This window comes from Stenella coeruleoalba (genome assembly GCF_951394435.1).
Source record: "Stenella coeruleoalba genome assembly, chromosome: 10".
Taxonomy (NCBI): Eukaryota; Metazoa; Chordata; class Mammalia; order Artiodactyla; family Delphinidae; genus Stenella; species Stenella coeruleoalba.
The window spans coordinates 2681579-2709176 of NC_137156.1; the positions used below are offsets into that span (position 1 = coordinate 2681579).

The 27598-nt window shown below is 44.4% G+C and overlaps 2 protein-coding genes across 2 annotated transcripts; one reads left to right on the plus strand and one right to left on the minus strand.

Moving 5' to 3' along the window:
* Nucleotides 1-1377: 1377 nt before the first annotated feature.
* On the plus strand, nucleotides 1378-8361 carry LOC307192120 (testis expressed protein 56-like; the record flags this gene model as incomplete). Its single annotated transcript, XM_079932693.1, has 2 exons — nucleotides 1378-2281; nucleotides 7932-8361. The coding sequence occupies exons 1-2, from the start codon at nucleotides 2064-2066 to the stop codon at nucleotides 8359-8361; spliced, it is 648 nt and encodes a 215-aa protein (XP_079788819.1). The 5' UTR covers nucleotides 1378-2063.
* Nucleotides 8362-8367: 6 nt separating this feature from the next.
* ECI2 (enoyl-CoA delta isomerase 2) lies at nucleotides 8368-26976 on the minus strand (the record flags this gene model as incomplete). Its single annotated transcript, XM_079932691.1, has 10 exons — nucleotides 26830-26976; nucleotides 23629-23791; nucleotides 21461-21559; nucleotides 21065-21253; nucleotides 19704-19773; nucleotides 16277-16379; nucleotides 15415-15535; nucleotides 10880-10969; nucleotides 9165-9308; nucleotides 8368-8523 (listed from the first exon to the last, which is right to left on the minus strand). Exons 1-10 carry the CDS (start codon nucleotides 26883-26885, stop codon nucleotides 8368-8370), a joined length of 1191 nt encoding a protein of 396 aa, XP_079788817.1. The 5' UTR covers nucleotides 26886-26976.
* Between the last annotated feature and the right edge of the window lie 622 nt (nucleotides 26977-27598).

A 27598-nucleotide genomic window follows, 5' to 3' on the forward strand; every position in this document is an offset into this window, starting at 1 on the left:
AGCCTGCGCGTCCGGAGCCTGTGCTCCGCAACGGGAGAGGCCACAATAGTGAGAGGCCCGGGTACCGCAAAAAAAAAAAAAAAGAAAGTTGACATTAAAATATCTGTAAAACACACTACAGAGTTTTAATAAGCTGCAGAATAAGGAACAATGATTCCATTTTTGCGAAAAGAAGACTATGTAAATGCAAATACGTATATAAATGCATAGAAAAGAGTTCCAGAAGGAGACACAGCAAATTCAGGGTGGTGCCTACCTCTGAGGAAGGCTAGAGATGGGAGGGAGGAAGATGTTCCCTTTGCTGTTGACTTGAACCCAAAGGACCGCCTGGTATTTCTCCAGCAAAGACGGGTTTATTCAGGATCAGAAGAGAACCGCAATTTGGGGCCTGCAACCTTGGTGAACCACCGGCAAGTCTCCACATGGCATGGGAAGGATAACATCTTATAGAGGGGAAAAGAAGTTAGGAGGGCAACAAAAATAGTAAACAAAGAGTCTGTGGTTGAGTCCTAGCAGGAAAGAAGGGAATCTTTCTTCTTTCTGGTTGGGCTCAGCTCTGAATGCAGGGGTGAGAGCTCCCCCTGCTGGTCTCTCGGCTCTATTTAACTGAGGCTTCTGTTCATTAATTTTTTACACTATGTCTACTTTTTTAAGTTTGATTTTATTTATTCCAGTGGAAATCTTTTCATGTGTCTTTAATTTTTGTAACTAAAATGAAATTTTAAAATCGAAAATACAGTGTGCATTTATGTGAGGTTGGAGAATTGGGTTTTGATTTCCCAGTGATATTCCAGTTAAATGTTGATTTAGAGTTTGTTCTCTTAGCCTCCCAGTGTAGACACGAATATTGATACGTCTTTAGCAACTGGTAGTGTTCCTGCCGTGTAGACTGCTGTCCATTTCATTAGATGTGAAGTTCTGACAACCAAAGCAAACCCTATGCTCTTCCTATTGTTCGGGCAAGCCTGTGGGAGCTGCTGGGCGGCCCAGCTGTGTGGTCACTGAGCTAATAAACTGCTACCAAGAGCCCTGGCCTTCACCCACTGGGCAGGAGCTCCATACTCCAGGCCTGCCCTTGGCTCACTTGGAGTGGTTTTTCTGGCCTCTAAGGATCAATCTATTCATCAAGTCATTAAACCATTTAGTCCGAATGCCTATGGTCCCTTGAGCCAATTCTTTGTCCCTTAGGTCTCTGTCAATTACCCTACCTAGGAGGGACCTTCAGGGATTCAGCCTGAGAAATAATGGGGGCCGGACAAGCACTGATCTAATTCCTAATCCAATGCAGGGTCCCCCTGAGTCTCTCTGAGACTCAGCTTCTCTTCCTACGGTAGGTGTGTAACAGCTTATTTTCTATGCACCCAAATGGATTGCAGAGATGCTCATAGCACAGCCTGCAAACTGGCTTTCGCTTCTCAAATTGTCACCAGTTGGCAAAGAGATAACAAGCTTACACTACAAGATAACTCAGCTATGTCACTAAACACCCTGCGTGGTTCAACTGACTCCCCTTCTCCTTCCCTCCCTCCCTTCCTCCTTCCCTTCCTATCTCCTTCTCTCTGTCTCCCTCTTTCTCCTTCCCTCCCTCCCTTCCTTCTTTTTGGAGAAGATGGTTTTAATGAAGGAAGGAAGTAGAGTACTGGACTACATCCTGGCACAAGCTCTTTGGGTCACTAAGGAAGGGCGATTTGGTTAGGGGCCAACTGAGGTCAGTGTGAAGCAGTGGATGTGATGTCAATGCAGAGTGTGGTTAATATCGCTGAAGATAAAAATAGTAGTCCAGTTACTTACCATTCGTTTGAGAATCATGCAGAGATTACACCAATGACCTTCAGTACCTGTGGTAGTACGAGCACACCTGCTTTGTTCGTTCATTCACTCATTTCTTGCTGTGCATCTATTAGATGTCTAGAACCAGGCTACGGTCTAAATGTGGCTCACTGATATTTTTGGAATGAAGAAATGGCAGAGACCTCAATAGCAATTAAATGGCACAAACAGTCTTTCTCAAATTAATGGCATCTTTGCTGTGCAAAGATGGAAAGGAACATTGAATTGTATTAATGATTGTTCTACTACTAGGTGAGAATTCTGAATTCTCTGGCTTAGAAAGGATCTTAGAAAGACATCGATTTCCCAAAGAGATTAATCTGACCCCCAAACCAAGCAGTATGCCCCTGTGGAGAAGAAAAGTCAACAACAATGCAAATCAGGGGTGGAAGAAATGCCATGTGTGGAATAAAAACACAAAGGAGCCTCCAGTGTCAACCATAGTTGTCAGGTAGGTGCCTAATTTTTGTCCTATGCAGGCATATTTAGAGATGGATAGGGTGACCACAAACCCTCTTTATGCCTTAAAAAGCTAAAAAATGACTTAATGTTGTCTTTGGCATATACGGTGAGTGTGAAAACAAGCATTGCTCTGTATAAAAGCACATGAGTCCCGTTTGCACACCTCCCCGTGTTTGCAAGAGCCCTCATTGGGAGAAAACTCATGGAGACTGGAGCAGGTGCGTGGGTTCCCCACGGGCCATCGCATTCCAGGTCAGTAAGCAGAGACCTAGCAGGGTGGAGAGGAGGGATTCTTAGGGACCCAACCACCGAGCTGCAGGGCTTTTATGCTGCATGAGTTGGGAAGCACCAGCCCACCCCAAGCATGACCAGGACCTAGGATGATATCATGTGAGTGGCAGAACTTCGGCTTTACACCTAGTCTACAAGATTTCTTCTTTTAAACGTAAGCACGTACAGCTATAAAATTTCCGCTTAGCACTGATTTGACTTTATCCCACAAGTTTCGGTATGTTGTGTTTTTATTTCATTTGTTTCACGATATATTCTAATTTCCCCTTTGACTCATTGGTGGTTTAAAGGTGTGTTGTTTAATTGCCGTATATTTGTGGATTTTCCAGTTTTCCTTCTGCTGTTGATTTCTAGTTTAATTCCATTGTAATTAGAAAAAGATATATGATTTTACTCTTTTTAAATTTAGGGCTTCCCTGGTGGCGCAGTGGTTGAGAGTCTGCCTGCCGATGCGGGGGACACGGGTTCGTGTCCCAGTCCGGGAAGATCCCACGTGTCACGGAGCTGCTGGGCCCGTGAGCCATGGCCGCTGAGCCTGCGCGTCCGGAGCCTGTGCTCCACAACGGGAGAGGCCACAGCAGTGAGAGGCCCGCGTACCGCAAAAAAAAAAAAAAAATTTATTAACACTTGTTCTGTGGCCAAACATATGATCTTTCCTGGTTAATGTTCCAAGTGCACTTGAGAAAAATGTGTATTCTGTTGTAGTTGGGTGGAGTGTTCTGTACACATCGGTTAGGTCCAAGGGATCTATGGTGTTGTCCAAGTTCTCTATTTCCTTATTGATCTTCTGTCTGATTTTCTATCCACTATTGAAAGTGGGGTATTGAAGTCTCCTACTATTATTGTAGGCTGTTTCTCCCTTCAATTCTGTCAGTTTCCTTATATATATTGGAGTTCTAATATTAGTGTGTAAATGTTTATAATTGTTATATCTTCTTGCTGTCTTGACCCTTTTATCATGATATTATGTCCATATCTTATAACAGCTTTTGAGTCTATTTTGTCTAAAATAAGAGCCATCCTCCTCTCTTTTGGTTACTATTTGTATAGAATATCTTTTTTTCATCCTTTCACTTTTAACTTATGCATGTCGCTAGATCTAAAGTGAGACTCTTATAGGCAGCATATAGTTGAACCTTGATTTTTTAATCCTGTCAATCTGTGTTTTTTGATTGGAGAGTTTAATATATTTAATTATCAATAGGGAAGCACTTACTTTTGCCATCTTGTTTCCCGTATGTCTTATATCACTTTTTTGTCCCTCATTTCCTCCATTACTACTTTCCTTTGAGTTGAGTTGATATTTTTGTGTTGACACATTTTGATTCCCTCCTCATTTCTTTTTGGGTATTTTCTATGGATATTTTCTTTGTGGTTACCATGGGGGTTACAGACAACATCCTAAAATCATGATGATCTGTCTTAAACTTTTACCAACTTAACTGCATACAAAAACTACTGATTTACAGCTCTGCATCTCCATTTGTTATTTTTTTTATTTTTTTGCCGTACGCGGACCTCTCACTGCTGTGGCCTCTCCCGTTGCGGAGCACAGGCTCCGGATGCGCAGGCTCAGCGGCCACGGCCCACGGGCCCAGCCGCTCCGTGGCATGCGGGATCCTCCTGGACCGGGGCACGAACCCGTGTCCCCTACATCGGCAGGCGGACTCCCAACCACTGCGCCACCAGGGAAGCCCTTTCCATTTGTTATTGATGTCACAGATTACATCTTTATATATTATATACCCATTAACATAGATTTATAATTATATCTTAAGCATTTGTCTTTTAAATCCTGTAGGAAATAAAAAGTGAGGTTACAAAGCAAAATTACAATAATAGTTTTATATTTGTGTGCATGTATTTACCTTTGCTGGAGAACTTTATATTTTCATGTGGCTTTGACTTAGTATCTAGCATCCTTTCATTTCAACTTGGACTCCCTTTAGCATTTCTTGCAGGGCACATCTAGTGGTAATGAACTCCCCCAGATTTTGTATAGGAATGTCTGAAATTTCTCCCTCATTTTTGAAGAACACTATTTGCCAGATGTAGAGTTAGCAGGTGACAATTGTTTTTGTTCTTTCAGCACTTTCAACACATCATTCCATTCCCTCCTGGCTGCTGAGAAATCTGCTCATCTCATTGGGGATCGCTTGTGTGTGATGAGTTGCTTTTCTCTTTCTGCTTTCAAGATTCATGCTTTGTCTTTGACAGGTTTGATTATAATGTGTCTCAGTGCGGGTCTCCTTCTGTTTATCCTACTTACAGTTCATTGAGCTTTTTGCATTGTATATCATGTCTTTCCTCAAACTGTGTTAAGTTTTTAGCCATTATTTCTTCAAATATATTGCTCTGTCCCGCTGTCTCTCCTCCTCCTGGAATTCCCATTGTGTGCACACTGGTCGCTTGACGGTGCCCCATAAGTCCCTTAGTCTCTGCTCACTTTTGTTCTTTCTTCTTTTTGCTCCTCAAACTCAATAATTTCAAATGTCTTTAAGTGTGCTGATGCTTTCTTTTTCCTGTTTGAGTCTGCTGGCGAACCCCTCTAGTGAATTTTTCAATTCAGTTCTTGTAATTTTCATCTTCAGAATTAATTAAAAAAAATAATTTCCATCTCTTTGTTAGTATTATTTTGTCACACAGTGTTTTCCTGATTTCCTTTAGCTCTTTGCCCATGTTTTCCTTTAGCTCTTTTGAACATATTTGACAGTTGTTTTAAAGTCCTTTTCTTGGAAGTCTCATGCCTGTGTTTCTTCATGGACTATTTGTGGAGATTTTGTTCCTTTGAATGGGTCACGTTTCCCTGTTTCTTGGCATGCCTTATGACCTTTTCTTGAAAACTGCATTTGAAAGAACAGCCACCTCTCCCAGTGCTTGCACACCGCTGTGCAAGACCTTGAAATGGTGGGCCCATGAGTCTTGAGACCAGCCCAGGCCTTTTCAGGTTTAACTGGGCATGATTCCTGTCTGAGCCTGTGTATAGGTTTAATTTTTGGTTTTGTTTTTTTTAATCCTGCCCCCCCCACCCCCCAACTGCTTTTAAATGTCTTCCCAAAGAGTCTCATTCCAGCTTCTTCTCAGGGTCTTAAATGCTCTATTGTCTTCCTCTGCTTGTAATCTCTTTCTCTGCATCCACAGGTGTGCAATCAGCTTGTACTTTTCACGTGTTTCAGTGCCTTCTGTGGCTTCTAGCCCAGGACCCAAACTATGCCAATGTTTCCGTCTCAACTTTGAGTCAGGCAAGACAGCAACCAATCCCTCAGGCAACCCAGACAGGCCAGCATGTTGCAAACAAGTTCCAGTCTGTTCCTTCCATCCCAAGAGAAGGAGGTGGGAAGTAGACTAATTCCTTCCAACCACATCATGCAGTGGAGTAGGTGGGGCAAGAGTGAGTAAAAATGTCACAAAATCTATCATTTTTAATGTAACTTATTTCTTGATTGGACATTCACTTGTTTGCTGTAGATGTCTGACAGGTTTCTGTAGTTGATTATTTGATATTTCTGTTGGGCGATGAGGACCTGAAACTTCCAACATCTTGCTGATGTCACTCTGATTATTTATTTTTCCTAGTATTTTTTTCTCCCTGTACTTCACATTGCTTAGTTTCTGTTGATTTATCTTCTAGGTTCTTTGACTCCTTTGTCATCTACATTCTGCTAGAGTCCCTCCAGAGAATTTTTTTTTTTTTTTTTTTTGCCACATCATGCAGCTTGTGGGATCAAACCCGGGCCACCAGAGTGAAAATGCTGAATCCTAACCACTGGAATACCATGGGATTCCCTAGAGAATTATTTTTAAATTTCAGATTTTCAGTTCTAAATATTTTATTTGGTTCTTTTTTTTGTGTGTAGTTTGTTTCTCTGATGAGAATTCATGTAGTTTTAATCATTTCAAGTGTGTTTTTCTTTACCTTGTGGAGCACAGTTATGAGAACTGCTTTAAAGTCTTTGTGGGACAATTCCAACATCTAGGTCATCTCGGGATTGACGTGTTGTCTTTTTTCACCTTAGTGTCCACATTTTCATGGTCTTTTGTATGTCAATAATTTTGGATTGTATCATGGACACTGAATATTATGTTGCCTGGAGCCTGAGTTTTGTTGAATTATCTGGAGAATGTTGATGGTTTTGTTTTAGCAAGTAATCAACCTGCTTAGGTTGAGACTATAAGCTGTCTTGATCTTGTGTTAGTGGTGCTTAAATTCCCAGTTTACTTCCCAAAGCCTTTACCATGTTGGTTTGAGCCTGTCCCACTTGTGAACCTAAGCTGTGTAGGTTTATACCTAGAATTAGGGGAGCACCTCATTCCTTCTCTGCTCTGGGATTCTCCTCTCCAGCCCCAGGGAATCCTTTTCCTGGTTAGAGAGAGGTTCTTCTTGGCCTCAAATTTTCTTTTGCCAGTCACACCATGGCAACCACTGCACTGCTGCACAGTTGGGCCTGCCTTTGGGGCATATGTCCCGTGCTTAGGACAGAGATCCCAGCAATTGTTTCCTAATGTCCCACAATCTCAGAAACTCATGGGCAGATGCTTCTCCACATTCTGACGCCTTACCACAATCCATCTGCTTTTGTTTAATGTCAGCATCCTCAAGCCATTGTTTTTCACCTTTTGTCCAGAGATGTTAGTTGAAGTCAGTGGGAGGGATGGGCGGCTCATGGGGACACAGTGGGGCTGGGACTCTCTGACCCTTACTGGGACTTTGACTCTGGAAAAGCTACTTACATCTCCATGCCTTGGACTCCTTACTTGTAAATGGGTAGCAGCAACAGTTTACCTCATTTTTAATTCTGGGCATTGTTTTTTGAGGACAAAATGTGCTTATGGGCATTAAGCACTAGAAACAAATAGTAAGTGCTCAGTAAACACGACTGGGTTATTACTATTAATGTATTTCCTATAAGAGTGAACACTTTGGGTTAGGATTACTGGAATAAAAAAATTAAGAAGTTAGAGGTTCGGTGGGTTGGCTATCTGGATGCTGATGCTTGAAGGAGGTTAAAAAGGAAGGAGGACATTTAGAAGAGCAGAATCTTCCATGCCGATCCTACAGCCACTGGAATTAAACTCTTGTCAAGCGATTCATATGGCAGCCATCGAAACAGAGAGTCACAAGGACAGTTAAGGCAGCTTTCAGGGGTGCTTTTTATAAAGTACCACATTAAACGAGAATGGAGACTATATGATAAATGAGGAAATAATCACTGATACAGAACATCACTTTCCAGTGAAACGATCCAATCCCTTCATCCCTTTTTATCAAATTATAGGGGGGAGGATGAAACTAAGATTCTAATTCATCCTCTAGTAATATTGCTCCCTCTGTTTACTCCCCCTGCCAGACGGCTGAAAAAGAACATGCGACCCACTGAAGATCTTGACTCGGTCATCCAGAGACTGTCGGTGTTTGGGCCGATCAAGTCAGTGAGCCTGTGTGGACGGCAAAGTGCAGTAGTGGTTTTCGAACACACGGTCTCAGCCTGCAGCACTGTGAATGCCTTTCAGAGCAGGACGCCGGGCACAATGTTTCAGTGTGCCTGGCCACAGCGATTCATAGCGAAAGACGTAAGACTCCCCACTACCAAAAACCTACGTAAATTCTCAAAGCTGGTTTCACATCATTTGTTTTTCATCAGGGCTCTAGTGAAGTATAATTATCAGAACTGGTATTTTAGCACTGAAAAAAGGCACAGCGAGGTTTACTTAGTTCAGGAATTGGAAAGCAGAAATAGTAGCACATCCCTTCCTTGGAAACGCTTAGCTTTGATGTGATGGCCATCACAGCTTTGCTTTTTTGGACAGGAAGCTCACGACGGCGTTCATGCACTCATCTGACAGCCACCTCTCCCGCAGGACGTTGCTTTCTTCAGCATTAATCGCGTGCAACTTTTCTTTCTCCGTATTTCTGATGACCTGTTTTGAAATTCTCATGGCCTGAAAAACAAAACCAACAGTGAGGTTAAGAGGCATTCTAAGAGGAGTGAGATTATTCTAGAATTCTGATGCTTGTTTCTCTGTCGTTCATTTGATCCTGTGACACCTTAAGAAACGTGTAGATAAGACACTGTTCCTCAAACGTTCGTGTGTGCACACATCCTCCCAGCAGGTGTGGGGCAGGGCTTGTGATCACACATTTCTAAGAAGCTGTAGACAGAAACCAAAGCTTCTGGCTCCAGGACATTTTGAGCGGTGAGAACATGAGAAAATCAGTCACCAGCTACCACATGTAAAAACGAAAGTGCTGTGTGGTCAGAATCTCCTCACAGTTAACCTGTCTGGCTGCTCACCTGGATTCAAGGATGAACGTGCTGGTAAAGGTTGCCTATCAACCTCCTCCAAGTGGTGCCCAGAGAGAACCGCCCCTCGGTCTCCACAGCACAGGAGTGGGACGCCTATTTGATCAGTTTTGTAAAAGTCAGTATTTCTAACATTATTAGGCTTACTTTTAATCTCAGATTTAGATGTGCTCAGAGCCAGCTGTCTTGTTTTTTAAATTGCTTATTCTCTTAAGGCAAACAGATGATTTACATGGTTCTTACAAGCAGAACAAAACAAACAAGAAAACGAATACGAACATTTGGGGGGAGCTTTGAATATGCTTTCAGCCTGACCCAAACTTCTTTCTGAAAAGTGCTGTCGGGAAAAACTTCAGTAACAAGTCCTTGGGTACATGCTTCCCGGGCTGTTAACTTCTTCCCAAAAACGAGCATCTCTGTTGCCTGAAATGAAAAGCGGGATTGACGTTACCGCAGTGAAACAAGGCTCAGCTAACTTCAGAATGAACTGCTTCCAGCAGACACAGGGACATCTCCTTCTGGCCGCTGAGGCTGCCAGTATTTCTCATTAAGGGGGAAACTGATGGTGCCACAGGCAATGGTTTGCCAGCTTTGTGCTGAGACCATTGGGCTTTCTGGACAGTTTGTAGAGGTTGCCGCTTCTGTGTTTGTCTACGACGCGGAGCAAAAAGAGCTGGGAGCCTGGGGCAGAAAGGCTGCGAGGCAGGTGTTGATTCTACGACACACGGCAGCAATGAGTTCCTGTTTTAGACACTATAAACAATTATAAAACAAAAAGAAAAATCACCGTCATAGGAAATGCCAACCAACATTTAGGCACACCAACTGTCAAAATTCCCTTCCCCGGGGACTTCCCTGGTGGTCCAGTGGGTAAGACTCCACGCTCCCAATGCAGGGGGTCTGGGTTTGATCCCTGGTTGGGGAACTAGATCCCACGCACCTCAATTAAGAGTCTGCATGCTGCAACTAAAGATCCCACGTGCTGCAACTGAGACGCGGCGCAGCCAAAATAAATAAATTAAATATATATATATATATATATTTTAAAATTCCTTTCCCTGGAAATTCACACAGTGGTCTGGCTCTGACAGTTTTCTTTACCTGCCCAGGTACTCCAATGAGCTCCACTTAACTGAAGGAAAGTGAGGGAGACTGATGTTCAGTTTCTAACAATACTGGGGGCACCAAGTGGATTTCCTTTCCCATGTCTGCAATTTCTCTTCCAGAAAAGGAAAGACGGTTTCAGAGTCAAATGTTCTAAGCCTTAGGGTTGGGTCTGCCCAAATTTTCAAAGTTCAAAGCTGTATAAGAATTCAGGGCACGTGACTGAAGAAAGAGATTTAAAAAGGGAATTCCTTGGTGGCCTAATGGTTAGGATTTCAGGCTCTCACTGCCGTGGCCGGGGTTCAGTCCCCAGTCGGGGAACTGAGATCCTGCAAGCCGCATGGCATGTCCAGAAACAAAAGAAAAGAGATTTTAAAAATATACACTTTTTTCAATGAAAACCTAATAGCAACGAACAGAGGCTCAATTCCCACTCCCCCCCTTTCAGATCCCAAAGGATGTCTGCTAAGCCTCTCCCTACCCCCGGCTCTCAGTCTTGTCATGATCCCCTTGGGGTCCTGCCCACCAAGGGTGGGCACCTAGGTTTCCATAACTGCAGGGACAGACCTGAGCGGCCACTGGGCCCCTTGGAGCCTTGCTGCCCTGTGGGACAGTCTGGAGGAAAGGCTGTGGGGGCCGGGAACGGCGCTGGAAGCACGGGGCACCCAGCTGAGAGTCACCCCCAGTTTGGGGACAGAGCGTCTAAATTTCCCTGCGGACCAGACGCTTCCCACAGCCTGGTTCCTCTATGTTTAAAACTCTTGGAGTTGGGTAGCAAATAATTCGCTTCCGTCTGCTGCCTCTACTATAGAGGGAAAGAACAGAGAGTGTGGGGTTACTTTTGGAATGGAGATGACATTACCTTTCGTTTTAAGGTTTCCAAAAATTACCTTGCTTGGGCCCATTATCTTCGGAAAAGTGTAAGAGGAGCATCCTTCTGGACTCTGGCCTAGGTGACTGAATGGAGTATGAAATGTTGCCTTTTTGAAGAGAGAGAAAAAAAAAAGAAAATCATCTTTTCACATGTGATTTCAAAAAAATCACTATTTGTTTCTATCCTCCTTACAATACTTAACTGAAGAACTTTAAAAAAAATTAGGGTTATTGTATTATTATACAGGCAGACCTCCTTTTATCGTGCTTTGCTTTATTGTGCTTCGCAGATACCGCATTTTTATTTTTTGTTTACAAATGGAAGGTTTGGGGCAACCCCAAGTCGAGCAAGTCTGCCGGTGCCATTTTCCCAACAGCGTTACTTTAAATTAAAGCTGTTCTAAAATGTCTGATGGTTTTCTTAGACATAACGCTATTGCATGCTTAACAGACTACAGTAAATGTAAACATAACATTTATATGTACTGGGAAACCAAAAAAGTCCCGTGACTCACTTTATCGTGATACCTGCTTTATTGCGGTGGCCTGGAACCAAACCCACAATCTCTCTGAGGTCTGCCTGTATACACACAAAATCCACTCTTCACGTACGCGGTTTGATGAGTTTAAACAAATGTATACAGTTGTGTAGCCACTACCATGACCAAGACACAGAATAGTTCCATCACCCCCCCCCACGCCAAGGTGTCCTCACGCCCCTTCTGCAGTCAGTCTGTCTCTCACCCTCAAGCAACCACGGATGTTTTGTTCCTACAGTTTTGCCTTTTCTAGAATGCATATAAATGGAATCACACGTTCTGTAGCCTCTTCTCCTTTGGTGGGCTTCTGTCCTTAGCAGAAGGCTCGAGTCACCACGTTGTTACTGCACATAGTAGGGTCTGCTCCTTATTTCTGAGAAGTATTCCATTGTACGGATGTGTCATAATTCGCTTAGCCATTCACCAGTTGGAGCCACTGTGGTATGTCCAGTGTTCTGGATATTATAAATAAGGTTATGATGGTGTATTTTCAACTCTCTTGGGTACATGCCCAGGCATGCAGCTGCTGGGCTGCGTTGTTCATGTGTGCTGTAACTTTCTCAGACGTTGCCAGGCTATTTTGCGAGGTGCAGCAGGAGTTCCAACCACTCTGTTCTCCCTAAAGCTGTCGTTGTCCTTAGTCTTTCAATTTTACCCACTCTAGTAGGTGTGTTGTGGTGTCTCGGTGTTGTTTTTTTTTTTTTTTTTTTGTGGTACATGGGCCTCCCACCATTGTGGCCTCTCCTGTTGCGGAGCACAGGCTCCAGATGCACAGGCTCAGCAGCCATGGCTCATGGGACCAGCCACTCCGCGGCATGTGGGATCTTCCAGGACTGGGGCATGAACCCGTGTCCCCCACATTGGCAGGCGGACTCTCAACCACTGCGCCACCAGGGAAGCCCTTGGTGTGGTTTTAATCTGCTGTTCCCTAATGACTAATGATGTTGAGTATCTTTTCGTGTGTTTATCAGCCATTTGCATACCTTCTTTGGTGAAGTAGCTTGCAATACTTTGCCCACTATTTTTAAGTTGTATTGGTTGTCTTTTTTTTTAAATTATTTAATTAATTAATTTACGGCTGCATTGGGTCTTCATTGCTGCACACGGGCTTTCTCTAGTTGCGGCGAGTGGGGGCTACTCTTCGTTGCGATGCGCGAGCTTCTCATTGCGGTGGCTTCCCTTGTTGTGGAGTATGGGTTCTAGGCACGTGGGCTTCAGTAGTTGTGGCATGAGGGCTCAGTAGTTGTGGCTCGCGGGCTCTAGAGCGCAGGCTCAGTAGTTGTGGCGCACGGGCTTAGCTGCTCCTCGGCATGTGGGATCTTCCCGGACCACGGCTCGAACCCATGTCCCCTGCATTGGCAGGCAGATTCTTAACCCCTGCACCACCAGGGAAGTCCCTACAAGTCCTTTTCTTAATGGTGTCTTTCTCACATGTTTTTAAGAGCCATTTATACTTTCTTTTCTGTGGGCTATTTATTCCTCTCTGTCGTGTATTTTTATATTAATTTGTTGATCCATCACTTTATAGACACATTTTAAAAAATATATTAGAAAGTTTAGCCTGTATTGTGAGTTGAAAAATTACTTCCTCAATCTGCCATTTGTCTTGATTTTGCCCCAGAGGTTTTTTGATTGGTTTTAAATACCAGAAACTACTTTAATGTTGGTTATTTAGACCACAGAGTCATTTGTAGTTTTTTTCTAGATGTCAGAAATAGTTTTGTGTGTTTCTTGATGAATGAAAAGTTCTTATGAAAGGAAATTAACTTATCATCAACAATTCCGTAAACAGCATATTTAGACTTCATGTCCCATAATCAGGTATGGAGGGCTTTTTTTTTTAATGAATATTGCTAGAAAATATAAACATATAATGTACAAAGCATACAAATCAAAATAATAAAAGTATAAAGTAAACAGTTATTAATGTCACCTGTCTTCTCTTTTCCCCCCTAAAAGAAATCGTATTGGAGAAAATGTGCTGAGAAGTCACAGCCTAAGGAACGTGACCAGAAAACTGAAAGCAGAAGCCGACCTTGGTAAGAGCCACAAACAGGTGCGAGGAAAGCTGATAATAAGCAGCATTTAATTCACTTATAAACATTATTATAAGCAACGGAGCAGTAGATGTAGTTAAGGGTTAGATGCTGGCCTCAGGCTGCCCAGTGACCCTGGAGCTTCTTAACTTCTCTGTGCCACGGTTTTCTCATCTGTAAAATGGGATGAGAGCACCTGCCTCGCAGGGCAGTTAACGTGGGCATTTACTGAACACATATAATGTGCATCAGCAGAGTGCCTCCTAGATACTGAGCGCTCAAAGATCTATTACTGTTATGATTTCTGCCTTTTTATTAACTCAGAGAGGAAATGTAACAAGCTAATAGGCAGAGGCACTACTTATTGCCCATAACAGAGAATAACTTGGTTATATGGGTTAAATGTTAACCCACATTTAATATGGTACCTAGTCATGAAGCCAGGGATGAGAAACCCTGTAAAATGAGTTCCTCTCCACAGCTTCTTTCTTCTGTGTCTTTGCCTGGTTTTAAATTGAGCCCTGGTGTAACTCAGTTGGGTGAGCTCTCAGCAGTGGTCACTATTTGTCAAATATTTTGCTTTGGGCCCAACCTTTTAGCATACATAATATATACGCATTTCCCTCTGATTTCAATTTGAATTCAAATTGTATCGTAAGATGGGAGTCCTAGAAATCTTTAAAAAGATGATGTACATGACAATCATTTGGAATCCAGTGGGAGAATCGGGAAAAGATTCAAATATGATGATACTCCAAGTACTGAAGAATGAGACCCCCAAGTTCAGGTCAGGAACTCCTGATCCCACCCTGCTCAAAGCAGGTCAATTAATTGGTCATTTAACACACAGAATGTGACCGAAGACTGTTAATTTCTGCCTTTGAGCAGAGACTTCCACCTACAAAGGTTAGGTAGCCTAGCGTCTAGACTTCCATTTGCTATTTTTATGGGAAAATTATTAGTAAAAATTAGATCTGACAATATGCCCAGCCTCATTGAAAGGAATCCAGTAAAAGGTGAGCCACAGGGTTAAGGACCCTCATAAACGGCCCCATCAGTGGAGAAAACACCTCCAGACAAAGCCAGGAATCTCTTCAGCGGTAAAAACCAAGCGTTCCCTGCAAGGCTGTATGTACGTTAGCAAAGTGTACTGCCACAAAAGCAACAGTCACTCTGAGAACCTGATAACCCTACGAGGTGGTTATTAGTTCTACAGTAAACGTTCTAAGATCAACGTTCATCACATTTTTGTTTATAAGGATAAAAACTGGAAATATTCTAGGGTTCCAGTGTCAGGGACTGGTTAAATTAGATAAGTTAAATAACCCAAATGTTAGCACTGCTTATCTGAGTGGTGAGATAAGGAGTGACTTTTAAATTAACTCTTTTCTTTGTACTTTTCCATATTTTCCAAAATGTTATTTTCTACTATGACATATATTATGACTGTAGTAGGAAGAAAAATTAAAATCTGTATAACTCAATGGTGAACACGACTCCTCTGAGCTTTGGTTTCCTTATCTGCAAAGGAGGGAGTGAAAGTAGAATAACGCCTGGAAGTTCTTCCTTATTCTGGATTTATAAACTCCAGGATTCATTTACTTGGGAAAACTGATCAAATAACTCACTTGCATAACCTCCGAAACAGCTATTTTTTGCCCCCTGCTAACAAGCTTTGAAGGTTCCTGACTATTTTAGAGTAAAAATGAACAAGTGTTGTGTTAACAGGATTAGAGCACAGAGCCAAAAGAGCTGGGGCAAAATGTTCACAACAATATTCGTGTTTAGGAAAATTCAAGTTAATAGTAAAGGAAAAAAAAAGCGTCATCTTAGACTAATTCTTTGGGAAAAATTTAAATTCGGTCCATTCTACCATAAACCATATGTAATCTGTTTACTACTAGCAACAATAAAGGAGAATTCAGAGGATCTCTTTTTAACTTGTATCACTTCACACATTTCCGGGAGCTGACTTACCCTGTCGGTCGCGTACACGATATCAAATAGCCCGAGAATGGTGACGGAGATTCCTACAGCTGGTCCATTCACCACTGCAACGAGAGGCTTCGGAAAATCTATAAAACAGTCGACAAAATCCCTACAGACGTGGAAATATAAAAGCATGTTTAAATATGCCAAAGTAGCATCACTGAAGTATGCAGGCGAGACAGGGTGAGTCTGGAACGTGCTTTTCTGGCCAGGCTGGTGAATTTCCCATCGCCCAGCAGTGCCTCTCTGCCCTGCCACCTCCCTGGCCTCTCGCACCAGGTTCCTCCCATCTGAACGGCACTTGAGGGAAACTCGCAGAGTCCCACAGGTCAGCCTTGGTTCAAATCTTGTGTTCTAGGCATTCAGTCAGGGACGTAAGCCAGCTGTAGACTCAGAGGCGAGGGTGGCCGCCAGTACGTGCTGCGGTATCCCAGCTCAGTGGGCACCAGAGACGCAGCGGGGACTAATGAGGCGGGAGGACACGCCCTCTGTGTCTTCTGAGACCATTTCAAGTCTCCTATGAGCAGCGATCATGGCAGTCACGCCTTCCTCTGGCCAGAGGAGAAGTTGCTAAACTCCTCTGCCTCAATATGGGAGAATTTAATTGGTAGCGGTAGTTGACTTGTATGCTTTCCAATCAAATGTGGTGTAGGGAGGCCAGGAGAACGGGTAACAGAAGTTACAGTGATGGAGCAAATGCCCCCTACTGATAGAAGCTTGGAGAAATATGCTTGCCTAAAGTCACAGCCGATTACACAGAACCTAAGAAGTATTTATTTTACTTTGGCGCAGCTGAAGACCCCACACCGATAAGGGTAAGCCCCCCGGGATGAGACAGACGTGCTCTCACCTCAGTAAGACGGCCCCGCTTCTGGCTTTCTCCTCCACTCCACCAGGGGGAATATCCGTGAAGTTGGTCAGATCATTCCCACTACAGTAATAGTCCCCATTGCCTGTAAACAAAATCCACGGATCCAGCACTCACTCACTCTGCAGTAGTCACTGGGCATCTTGTATGTGCCAGGCTCTGTACCAAGCTCTGGAAATACACTGGTGGACCAGCTGGGGTCCTGCCCTAGTTGACAGACCAGGGAGTCAGCTGGACCTTGATTTAAAGACACATGAATAACTGTAGGCAATGCAACTATGATGATGCAAAGGGACACGAGGACAGGACAGCAGGCAATGGGGCTCTGCTCTCACCTGGGGGTTCAGGGAGGAACTTTGCTAAGGCGGGAATGACTGGACTGAGATCTGAAGGACACGGGCAGGGGTAGATGGAAAGAGGGTGGGGGGAATATTCTCCAGCGGTGACAGCATGTGCAAAGGCTCTGGGGAGGGGGGGTACCCAGCATAGCATGGGCTGAGAGAAACAGATGCCTTTAATTTTCTTTTTTCAGTCCAGACAGATAAATTAGAAAACAGAATTTAGGAAATCTATATAACATGAATTAGAGAGGCAAGTCTAATTGATATAATTGTAACTCTATACCTTAAAAATCAAGAATGAACTTTTAATATTTTTAAATTTCTTTTTTATTTAAAACATTTTTTCATTACTATTATTCTTTTGGCTGCACCGTGTGGCATGCGGGATCTTAGTTCCCCGACCAGGGATCGAACCGGTGCCCCCTGCACTGGGGACACGGAATCTTAGCCACTGGACCACCAGGGAAGTCCCTGAACTTACTTTTTAAGTGTTCCTGGATGATATAAAATATTGGCCATTTTGTTGATTCTTAATCTTCAAGGCAGAGATTTCAATATATAGCTAATATACACGAAATTTTAATAGATTCTAAAAAAGTAAAATTGGTAAAACCAATTATTTCTGATTATAATAGAATAAACTAGGAATTGATAACAGAAATGGAAAACCAAAAAAAAAAATCCTTTCTGGAAATTAAAGGACCTACTATTACAACGTTTAGATCAAACAGGAACCAGAAAATGAACGTGAAGGATATACAGAAAATCACTATAGGAAAAGCACTATTTATCTAACCTTTCAGTTTCCTCACCTGTAAGATACGAGTAATAACAGGGCCTAACCTCACAGGGTTAGTGCAAGAAAGCTTAGAAAAGTGAAGAATCAAAACGCTATCAGATGAATTAAAATGCTTAGACCAGTGCTCAGCAAACAGGAGTATGATAAAAACGTTAGCCATTATTACCATTATTACGAAACCCAGCAACTTCACTTCTAAGGATATAGCCTTTGGATTTTGCACATTCGCTGCAAGACATATGTCCAAGGATACCCTTGCAGCATGATTTTAATAGCAACAGACTAAGTACGGTCTACCCATTCATCAATACAGGAATGATGAAATAAATTATGGAATCCCAAAACTTTCATACTTTGTAGTCCTGCAGAGAAAAACTTAGATGTATACGTGCTGACAGAGAACAATTTTTCGGGATATGCTGTGAGGAGAAGGTGGGTATAGTATGTATGTACTATATGCTTCCTTTTCTGTTTACAAGAGGCGGGGTACACTCACATACACACACAGGCAGTTTCTGGAAGGCTCAAGAAAAGCTGAGTTTTTCTAGGAAGCAAGACTGGGGTTCCAAGGAGAGTGAGATTTAGTTTTGTTGTATGCCATTTCACAATCTTTGGATTTTTTAAAAAACCATGTTAATCCATGTTTGGATTTTTTAAAAAACCATACATACTATAGTTAAAAAATTTTTTATGTATATGTATAGCTGACTGACTTCGTTATAGAACAGAAACTAACACACCATTGTAAAGCAATTATACTCCAATAAAGATGTTAAAAATTTTTTTAAATTAAAAAACCAGAAAACATTCTTCTCCTGTATCAAGCCAACGCCACCTCTAGACTGATTTTGTTGCCTCCGTTCTCCGAGGTGTATTTGTGAAATACAAGGGCCATGCTCAACTCTTCCCTTTCCTTCACCCCCTCTCATCAGCTGTTAGGTATCTCTCTTTCTCCTCATCTCCCTTTTTTACTGAAATATCTCTGATATCTCTATATTATATATTTTACAAATTTTAATGAAAATTAAAAGAAAATAAAATCACTCTGGGAATTCCCTGGTGGTCTGGTGGTTAGGACTCCACACTTTCACTGCCAAGGGTGCAGGTTCAATCCCTAGTTGGGGAACTAAGATCCCGCAAGCTGCATGGCGTGGCCAAAAAAGAAAATAAATAAAATAAAATAAAATCAGTCCTGCTTCCACTGCGTCGACAAACGGTAACAGCTCCCGTCTCCCAAGTACCTGCTGTGAGCCCTGCCCTGCACTGTCTCGTGCCACCACCTCGACCATTCTGTGGGGTTAGGAAGACACTGTCTTCTCGATTCAGGAAGCAGAGGTCGCCCACAGGTAGTGAGGAATGATGCCCGGATTTAAACACCAGTTGATCCGAGTCCTGACCCTCAGCTTGCACCACTACACGCAGCGCCCCTTCCAGGTTCAATGACTTCCATTCTCTGAGTTCTCATCAGCCCAGGCCCAGAAGCATGCATATTTTCCACTTATTATCACAGTGCTGATATAACTGCTAATGCTTTTTATTATATCTTAAACATTTGCTATACTGTCGGTTTTTAGAGTTGTAATTTTTAATACTTGTACGGTACATAGTCTACTGGATGTTCTATAATGTGCTTTACTATTCTGTCATGCAGCATATTTACAATGTTTTAACATTTTCACAATTATAAGTCATGCTGCAAAGATTATCTTTCTTGCATAAGACCTTTCCTTTTTCTTGGATAATTTCCCTAAAATAAATTCCCATAAGTGGGATCCCTGTATCAAAGTACATGAACATTTTACATACCGTCAAATGCCCTTTCCTTAGCTACTTACACTTCTTAGAGCCATCACGCTGCTGTCAGCAAGGGAGTAGAGGCATTTATTCTACCATAACCTTGTCAAAATTGGGTATAACATGAAATTTTGCTAATTCAGATGAGTATAAAGTGGTATCTCATCATTTTGATTTGTTTATTAATCTGGTTGCATTTTCCTTGTTTCTTTTATGCCTGTACTTTCTCTCATAAATTATCTGTTCATTTTACTCACCCGTTTATCTAATAGGTCTTAGTACTTTTCTTACCAATTTGTATCTGCTTTTTACGTGATAAAGATATCAATCCTGTGTCTATCGTATTTCTTATGTATTTAAGAATTAGAGTATCTTAGCATTAGAAAAGATATTAGAGCCTATTTACTCAATTTCCTACTTAGATGAAAATCCCCCCAAATAGAAACTTAACTAGAAATCTAAGAAAACGTCTCACCTGTTAAAACAGTTATGGCTGAATCATCCTTGCTTGCAGCCTCAAGTGCAAGTATGATGTCGTGATACATCTGTGTGAAAGGGGGAAGAAGAGGAAAAGAAAAAAACTCTGAAAATGGTAACCATCACCCAGGGGCTTCACTGAACATCAGTCTGCAAGGCCCGCCCTCTGCAAAGTGCCAAACACTGTCGCTGGCTGTATTTACAGAGCCAGAACGAAAGACTGAAAGGACTTCCATTCCTTTTATGATTATGTGGTACGTATTCTGTACCAAGTGCTATGTAGAAGATGCTGGGGAACACATCCACGTTTTTCCCCCAAAATGAACAAGTAAGACACAGTCCTTGAGCTTTTGAAATTAACAGACGGGGAGGGACAGCTCTAAAATGGGTGGAAAGTACAAAGCAGCAGAAAGCTCAGAGGAGCTGCCGGTCCTTTTCTAGGGTGGGTACAAGGGCGCGGGGAGCAGAGAAAGATTTCCTGGAAGCAGTTTTTTATTTGGGACGTCAAGACAGCATGAGTGTGGCAGGCAGCCTGGGAGTGTTATGGAGGGTGAAAGGCTGGACTCCGTCAAGAACAGTGGGCCCAATATTTCAAATCAGCAACGTCTCTGAAAATCTTGGACGTGTAGCTGTCATAGCTTTCAAGGCATTTAAAACAGGTGCAGTTTCTACCTTAGATGAGGGAGAGAATGGTGAAGAGCGCTGACGTTTATAGATACACATCCTTTACTGAAAAAACAGATGCATGGACTTTACATAATGTATGAATGGAGGTGAAATCGCTTCTACTGAGGGAGGGAATGAGGAAGTAGTTCCGTTATGACTACCGGGGTGACGATGCAGCATGACAGGGTATCTGGGAAGAGCCAGGCTCAAGGGATGCCTGTGAAGCAGCTCATTTCAAGCAGAGCTGGGTTACGATCTATTTAAGTTCTTCTCTCCTTTTTCCCTCTACTTGTACAAAATAAACCTCCACGCGAGTAGATTAGTACTCACTCTCAAGCCCAAGTGACATGAAGATATGTCCAGGGAGCGTCTATGCCAACCGCAGAGAAGCCCTCTGCATCTTCTCTTACTGTGACATGTGTTTCATTTATATTCACATAATTTATCTGTGTTTCCATCATCAGAAAAGTTGCAGTGCCTCTGGGCATGCATAACCTACCCGAAGCTCACAAATTCTAAATAATGAATGTCCCACTCTGCTGTATGAAGTAGCCACAATCATTAATCTTCTGTACGAATCAAACACAAGCTCTCACAGAAACAGGAAGGATGCTGACACACTATAGTTTTTGAGTGAAACAGACAGAGGAAGAAAAGAAAAGCAGGACGGACTCTTAGGGCAGGTCATGTTACCTGAGTGGTGAGTGCATTTTTTTTGTCGGGCCGGTTCAATGTGATGGTTGTGATGCCATCTTGGGAGGTCACCACCAGGGCGTCACTTCCTGGTTGCTTCCTGTCTGCTGCCGGTGTCACCTGGATGGAGGACTCAGAAGAAGCACTCAAACTGGACACCAAGTCCACGTAGTTACGCCTGGCGGTTTCCTGCAGAGAGATGACAATTTCAGCCCACGGTCAATGAACAAGCATTCTGAGAAACTTCCTGGCAATGAAGAAAGAACAGAGATTCTGGTTCGGTAGAGGGATCTCAAGATCTAGAAGGCTCATCTGTAATGGCTTAATAATGAGAAGCAACCCCTTCCTTTAGGAGCACAGCAAACGGAATAAAAGCAGAATGGTAAGTAAATGTACCTTGGGCAGACTGCCAAGAGCATTCCAAGCGTCCCACTTAGCCTTATTGATAAAGTCAAGCACACCTGGTTTGGGCACATTACAAGGTCCTTCGGTGGCCTGTGAAAAGGAGAGGGGCAATTACTGGTCAAACGCCCATGCAAACTGGAGCCTTAAACAGTTAAGACCCATAAGATGCACGCTAGCGTGAACGCACCTTCCCCTCCCAAGGCACATAAATTTATTTGAATTTCCTTCTCCCTTCGATGCTGTTGCTAAAAATGCATAAGCAAGAGAAAAAAGGCTGGAGGGACCAAATATGCTATAGGCTATTAGTCCCTAAAATAAGTTATAGCTGCTGTGCATGAAAATAACGCAAGATTGGGGTTTTGGGAAAGTACTGAATACTTTTTAAAAAATCATCATCGTTCATTAGCAAATAATCTTCGAAGGTAACTCGCCCACAAACATTTTGAACACAGTGTATTCTGAAAGCCCATTCAAAAGAAACACCCTCCCCAACCCAGTTCCATGGCAGATATCTGATAACTGAGCAACACGGCTGCAGCTGCGTACGAGGGGGCAGGGGTGGGGTCATCAGTGCCGCTGGCCCTTAGGACACTTAACTGAAGGACACGCGAGCAGAAAGCAAAAAGCAACTAAAGTTTACTTGTTTGAGGGGAGGCGCACTGAGTGTTCTGAGATGAAAAAAATATGCACTCAGTTATTTTCAGAGATGGCAAATTTAAAACTCCATTTAATAACCATGCTTCTCAACTTCGTAATATAACTAGCTGAAGGAGGCTCTGAAAAACAAGGGCAGCAAAGGAGGCTAAGACTCTCCAAAGAAAGAGAGATAAGACTCACCTTGCAAGAGTTAGCCATCTGAGAAATTAGAGGCAACGCAGGCCGTAAGACTGCCCCCCTCCACTCCTGACACCAAGTGCGAGATTGGGGGGCTCCCGAAACCACCCTCGGGTTCAATAATCTGCTAGAATGACTCACAGAATGCACTGAAAGCTGCTGTACTCTTGGTTACCGGTTATTAGGGGGAAAGGATACGGATTAAGGTCAGCAAGGGAGGATGCAGAGGGTGGAATCTGGGGAAGGTGTGTGTGTGACACCCCAGCCAGCCGCCAACCGGCCACTGCGGAGTCAGGACAGCGTACTCTTCCAGTCCCAGACTGATGCGTGACAACACACAGAGTACTGCCCACGAGCGAAGCTCATTCATGCCTCAGTGTTCAGAGTTTTCATTGGGGCTCCACCACCTGGCATGATTGAAGTGTAATCGCAGCCCCTACTCTAAATACCATGGTTAGACTCTCCAGGCAAACAGAGACACTTCTATCACTCTTGGTATTTCAAGGGCTTAGAAATTACCTCCCAGAAGCCAAGGGCAAAGGTCAGACCTCTTTGGGGGCAAAGTTAAGTTCTTTCCTATACACACCAGCATGAAAGTAAGAGAGGCTCATACGCGTCACAGGAAGAGAAAAATAGAGAACACACAGGAACCCAGAGGGGCTGACTTCCCAGGACATTTTTCAGACACTGTAACTTAAAAACTTGAGCTTTAAAATTTTGTAATAAAAAATTTCAAACATATACAAAAGTAGAATACTGTCATGAACTCCCAATCTTCGTCGCCCAAACTCAGTAACGCTCATTTTTGCCATACTTGCTTCATCCACCCTTTTCTTTCCTTTTTTGTTTCATTATTTGAGAGAATGCCAAACACTATACTATTTTACCCCTAGGTACTCAGTATGCATTCCTAAAAAAAACCAAAAAAAAACAACAACACAAAAAATTTTCTTATACAACCATGATGCCATTAAGAATAATTCCTAGGTAACACCTAATACTCAGTTCCTAATCAAATTTCCCCAACTGTCTCAAGAGCACTTTTTCAGCTGATTTATTTTAATTAGTGGCCAAATAAGATCTACACCTTTGGTTGTTATATCTTTTAAGTCTCTTTTACTCTGGAGTGGTCCTGAGGAGTTACTTTTTGCCTTAATAATATTTTGAAGTCTAATATAATAAACTCTCGTGTGTACACTCTTGGTAGGAAAGGCAGCAACACAACCCCTAAAAGCATTAAGGCTGCATTTTAGTACAACACACAGCACGTCTGTCTGAGGACCTATCTGCTCAAAATGTCTTTATGTCGCACCTTAGGCATTTACCTGCTTATACAGTGCATAGAGTTTTAGCTTCACTTCATTTCCTGGATCCTTCTTCAAGAGTTTCACCTGATTCAGGGCGTTTTCAAAGTCCTTCTGGCTGGCTCTCATTGCTGGGCCACACAAGTGCAGCTGAAGTGCTGGGAAGCGGGTGACCTGCAGAGGACTGCAAACAGGCAGGCTGACTGCTAATCGTTCCCAGCCCTTACACGCCAAAATGCTACGTTTCTCCAGAAACAGTTTCCCTATACCTCCCCAGCCACCTGGCTGTGAATGGTCAGTGGTTTCCAAAACTGTCCCGAGATAAGAAATCAGTACAGAAGCTAACGGCAGTCATGGAGCCTTCAAATCAAACAGAGAGAAAGCAGCCAGAAGCCAGGGAGCCGTGGACTTGTGCCACGGGCAGGAAGTCAGTAGAGGCCTGTGGGACGGAGGACAGCAGGAGTGTTGCGCAGGGTGTGAAGACCGCAGAGCCACTTGCGTACAACTGAAGTGAAAGGAAAGACCCAAAAAGTTGTTTTTAGAAGTGAAGTGGTTTTGATATAAGAATGATGTGAGCTGTGTCAGGTTGACATCTCATCCTCCTGGTTGGTAGCCGCTCGGAGCTCAGCGTCTGAGGGGTCCTGCAGGGGACGTACTGATAAGAGCAGATGAAGTGACTGTATGCAGAGGGGTCATTGAGACTATAAATCCCCAGAGTTTGTGAGGACCGTCCGAGAGTGTCAGTCTGGGCAAGGCTCCCCTCTGCCGATCCAGATAGCTCTCCAAGACCTTGGGGCACTAGCTCCTGCCATGGTAAAGGGGACTCTTCGATCAGCAGTGGTGAAAGCCATGTAGCGGCCACCGAAGAGTCAGCCTGCCTGGCCACACCACCAAACCGCTCCAACATCAGGGGACTTTTACTTGGGGGCTGGCAGCTGGACATCAGCTCTTGGATGGCAAAGTCAAAACTCTCTACTGCCTTATGAAGAGGCATTATCCTGTATGCCACTGGCTTGTGAAATTATTACTATTCCCACAGTGAACCTGGGTTAAATAAAACAGTGGCAAAGACAGTCTCAGTCTCTGAGTTTAATATGCCTGCCCCACCCCCAGACAAAATAAAGATACTGAGACCAAGGGGGTAAAGTACAAAGAGTTCAGTCATTTGGGTCCCAAGGTCCAGAAACAGCCTCTGCAGTTGAAACTGAGTCCCCGTAAAACCGAGTTTCCTTACCGAGTTTGTGAGTCATCCCTCTGTCCAAAACTTTATTCCCTTTCTTGTCTCCTCTGACCTCAATCCTGGGCTAACTGAGCACTAATCAACCAGAGTCAGACTAAAATTGCTGCTGTCGATAACATGGTTTTTGTACTAAAACTGCTATTATAGACATCATTGTTAACGTGCAGACTCAGGTTGTTTCTGCAGAGCAGGACGAGTTCACAGACCCCTGTGCCATGGACCACCTGGCCAGAGAGTTATAAACCAGAGACATGCAATGATTAGTAAATGTCACAAGAGGATAATTAATTTCAGCTTATTTGTTCTTCCCCTCAAAAAAAAAAAAAAAAAAAAGCCCGTAACACAAAGATCAATTTGGAGTGGACCTGAGGCTTGTCCTCCCACTGCCTTGCTTAGCGCCCTGCAATAAATCCTTACTTTGCTGCCAACTCCTGCTGTCGGAATTTGGTTTTCTGCCCCTCAGGCACATAAGCCCTTTGCTCAGTCACATAGTCACTGATCAACAAAGTATAAACTTTTATCAGGTCAATTCCTTACTCTGCTCAGCAAACATGTGTGTCCCAGCACACACACAGGTGAAAGGAGGGGAAAATGAAGATGTAAGAAATGTTCAGAGGAGGGCTTCCGTGGTGGCGCAGTGGTTGAGAGTCCCCCTGCCGATGCAGGGGACACGGGTTCGTGCCCCGGTCCGGGAAGATCCCACGTGCCGCGGAGCGGCTGGGCCCGTGAGCCATGGCCGCTGAGCCTGCGCGTCCGGAGCCTGTGCTCCGCAACGGGAGAGGCCACAGCAGTGAGAGGCCCGCGTACCACAAAAAAAAAAAAGAAATGTTCAGAGCAGAGATGAGCAGTTGCTGGCATTCCAGATAGAGAGCACTTCTTTCTTAGGGAGGTGAAAGACCTACCTGGGGGAAATCTACCTGCCTTGGATGCTAGGCTGTGAAGCCTGCTGAGCGGACATACTCACCCCTAACGCAGACATGTCTAATGAGCCAGGTGCAGAGCAGAGACAGCAAGTGCTACCAGGTAACTAGCTTTTTAAGCACACACAGTAAGCAGAGGGGAGGGGAAAGCATCAATGCACAGCAGTGAGGTCACAAACAAACAACACTGTTGTTTCACAACAAATGACCCTGAGTAATAAAGTTAAAGGCATCAAAGATGATTAAAATAATAGCTACAAATAAAGCCCAAACCTAACAAATGTATCACCTCCTCTGCAATAATGTAACTTTCAAAGAGTAGGTTCAAACCTTGAGTTAGCCTCATTCAGTAAAATTAGCCTTCTATGAGTTTTACATTAAATAATTGAATCCGTTTTTTTTTTTTCCCAAAAAGGGAAAAAACTGCATCTTACATGAATTTGGCACCTGGCAAGTTACAAGCAGAAAATGAAAGGAAAACTTAAAATGTACATAAAGGGCGAAATGTGCAAGGTCTCACAAAATATGGTGCAAACTTATTTATTTTAAAATAGAGTTTTTAAAAAATTACAAAACACGACCTCTTAGTATATAAAATAGGGAAAATCATAACTCCACCCCCGAAGGCAACCGGCACGTTCCAGGGTTTTCCCCTTGCCGGTGCACAGCCCGGTTCTGGTTTCCACGTGGCCCGGCTGTGCATCCCGCCACCATCACCAAGCAGGACGTTCTCCAAGAAGCAGACGGGTCACCCCCACCTGACCTCGGGGCGCGCTCCCACGGCGGGCACGAGCCCGCACGGTCGCTCACGCGACCCCCCCAACTCAGCAAAGCATCTCGGAGCCCGGCGGCGGGGGCGGGCGGGGACGCGCGCGGCGAGACCCAGCTCGGCCGTCCTGACCCTCCGGCCCAGAGGAGGGCGAGCGGGAGAGGGACACCTGACGTCACGCTCTGCTAGCAGCCCGCAAACCCTGCTGCTACCGAGACGCGATAACAGACAGCGCGCCCCCCGCAAGCACGGCGGCGTCCGAGGGCGACCTTGGGCCCGGGCTTGGCACTTACCTGCTGAGAGCGCCCGAGCACCACAGCCGCGCCAGCCTTCTGGCCACTCCTGCCATGGCTGCTCCAGGGCGTGGGCGGGACTGCGGGCCGTGGGGTGGGGGTGGGGACTGACTCCCGGACGGGGCCGGGACACCATAGGTCTGAGCGGGGCCGGGGAGGGGCGGGGCCTGAACGCGATAGGTTGGATAGGGGCCAGGGGCGGGGCCGGAGCCCGGGGAGGGCGGGCTGGGGCGGGCCTGAAGGCGACAGGTGGCGGCGGGGCCGGGGGCGGGGCCCGCGCGGGGGGAGGGGCCGGGAGTGATAGGTTGGGTCAGATCAGCGGCCGGGGCGGGGCCGGGGCGGGGCCGGGGCGGGGCCGGGGGCGGGAGGCGTGTGGCTCTGCCCTAGGGCCCTGCGGGGTTGGCGGGAGCACCGGCTGACCCGGCGCTTGAGGCCGGAGGCGGGGAGGCAGCCGAGGGCGCGTGAAAGGCACGTGTTCGCTCCGCAAAGTGAGCGGCTCGAAGACCCGGTAGAGTGGGGGTGTCAGACATTCTCTGTGGAACAGTTTAAATCCAGCTTTTCAGGTCAGTCACCGTCTCAGGGTGTTTTGGAGTTCTGCCAAAGCATTTAACAAACTGTTTTTATGGGGAAGAATCCCTGAGAGTTAGAAGGGCCTTTGTCGCCTCGTCCAGGTCCCGGAGGAAAAAATTCCGATTTTTAGATGAAGGGAGTTGACACCTGCGGACCAGCTAGAGTGAGCCAGGCTCGTTCTTGTCCTCTGAGCAGCCCT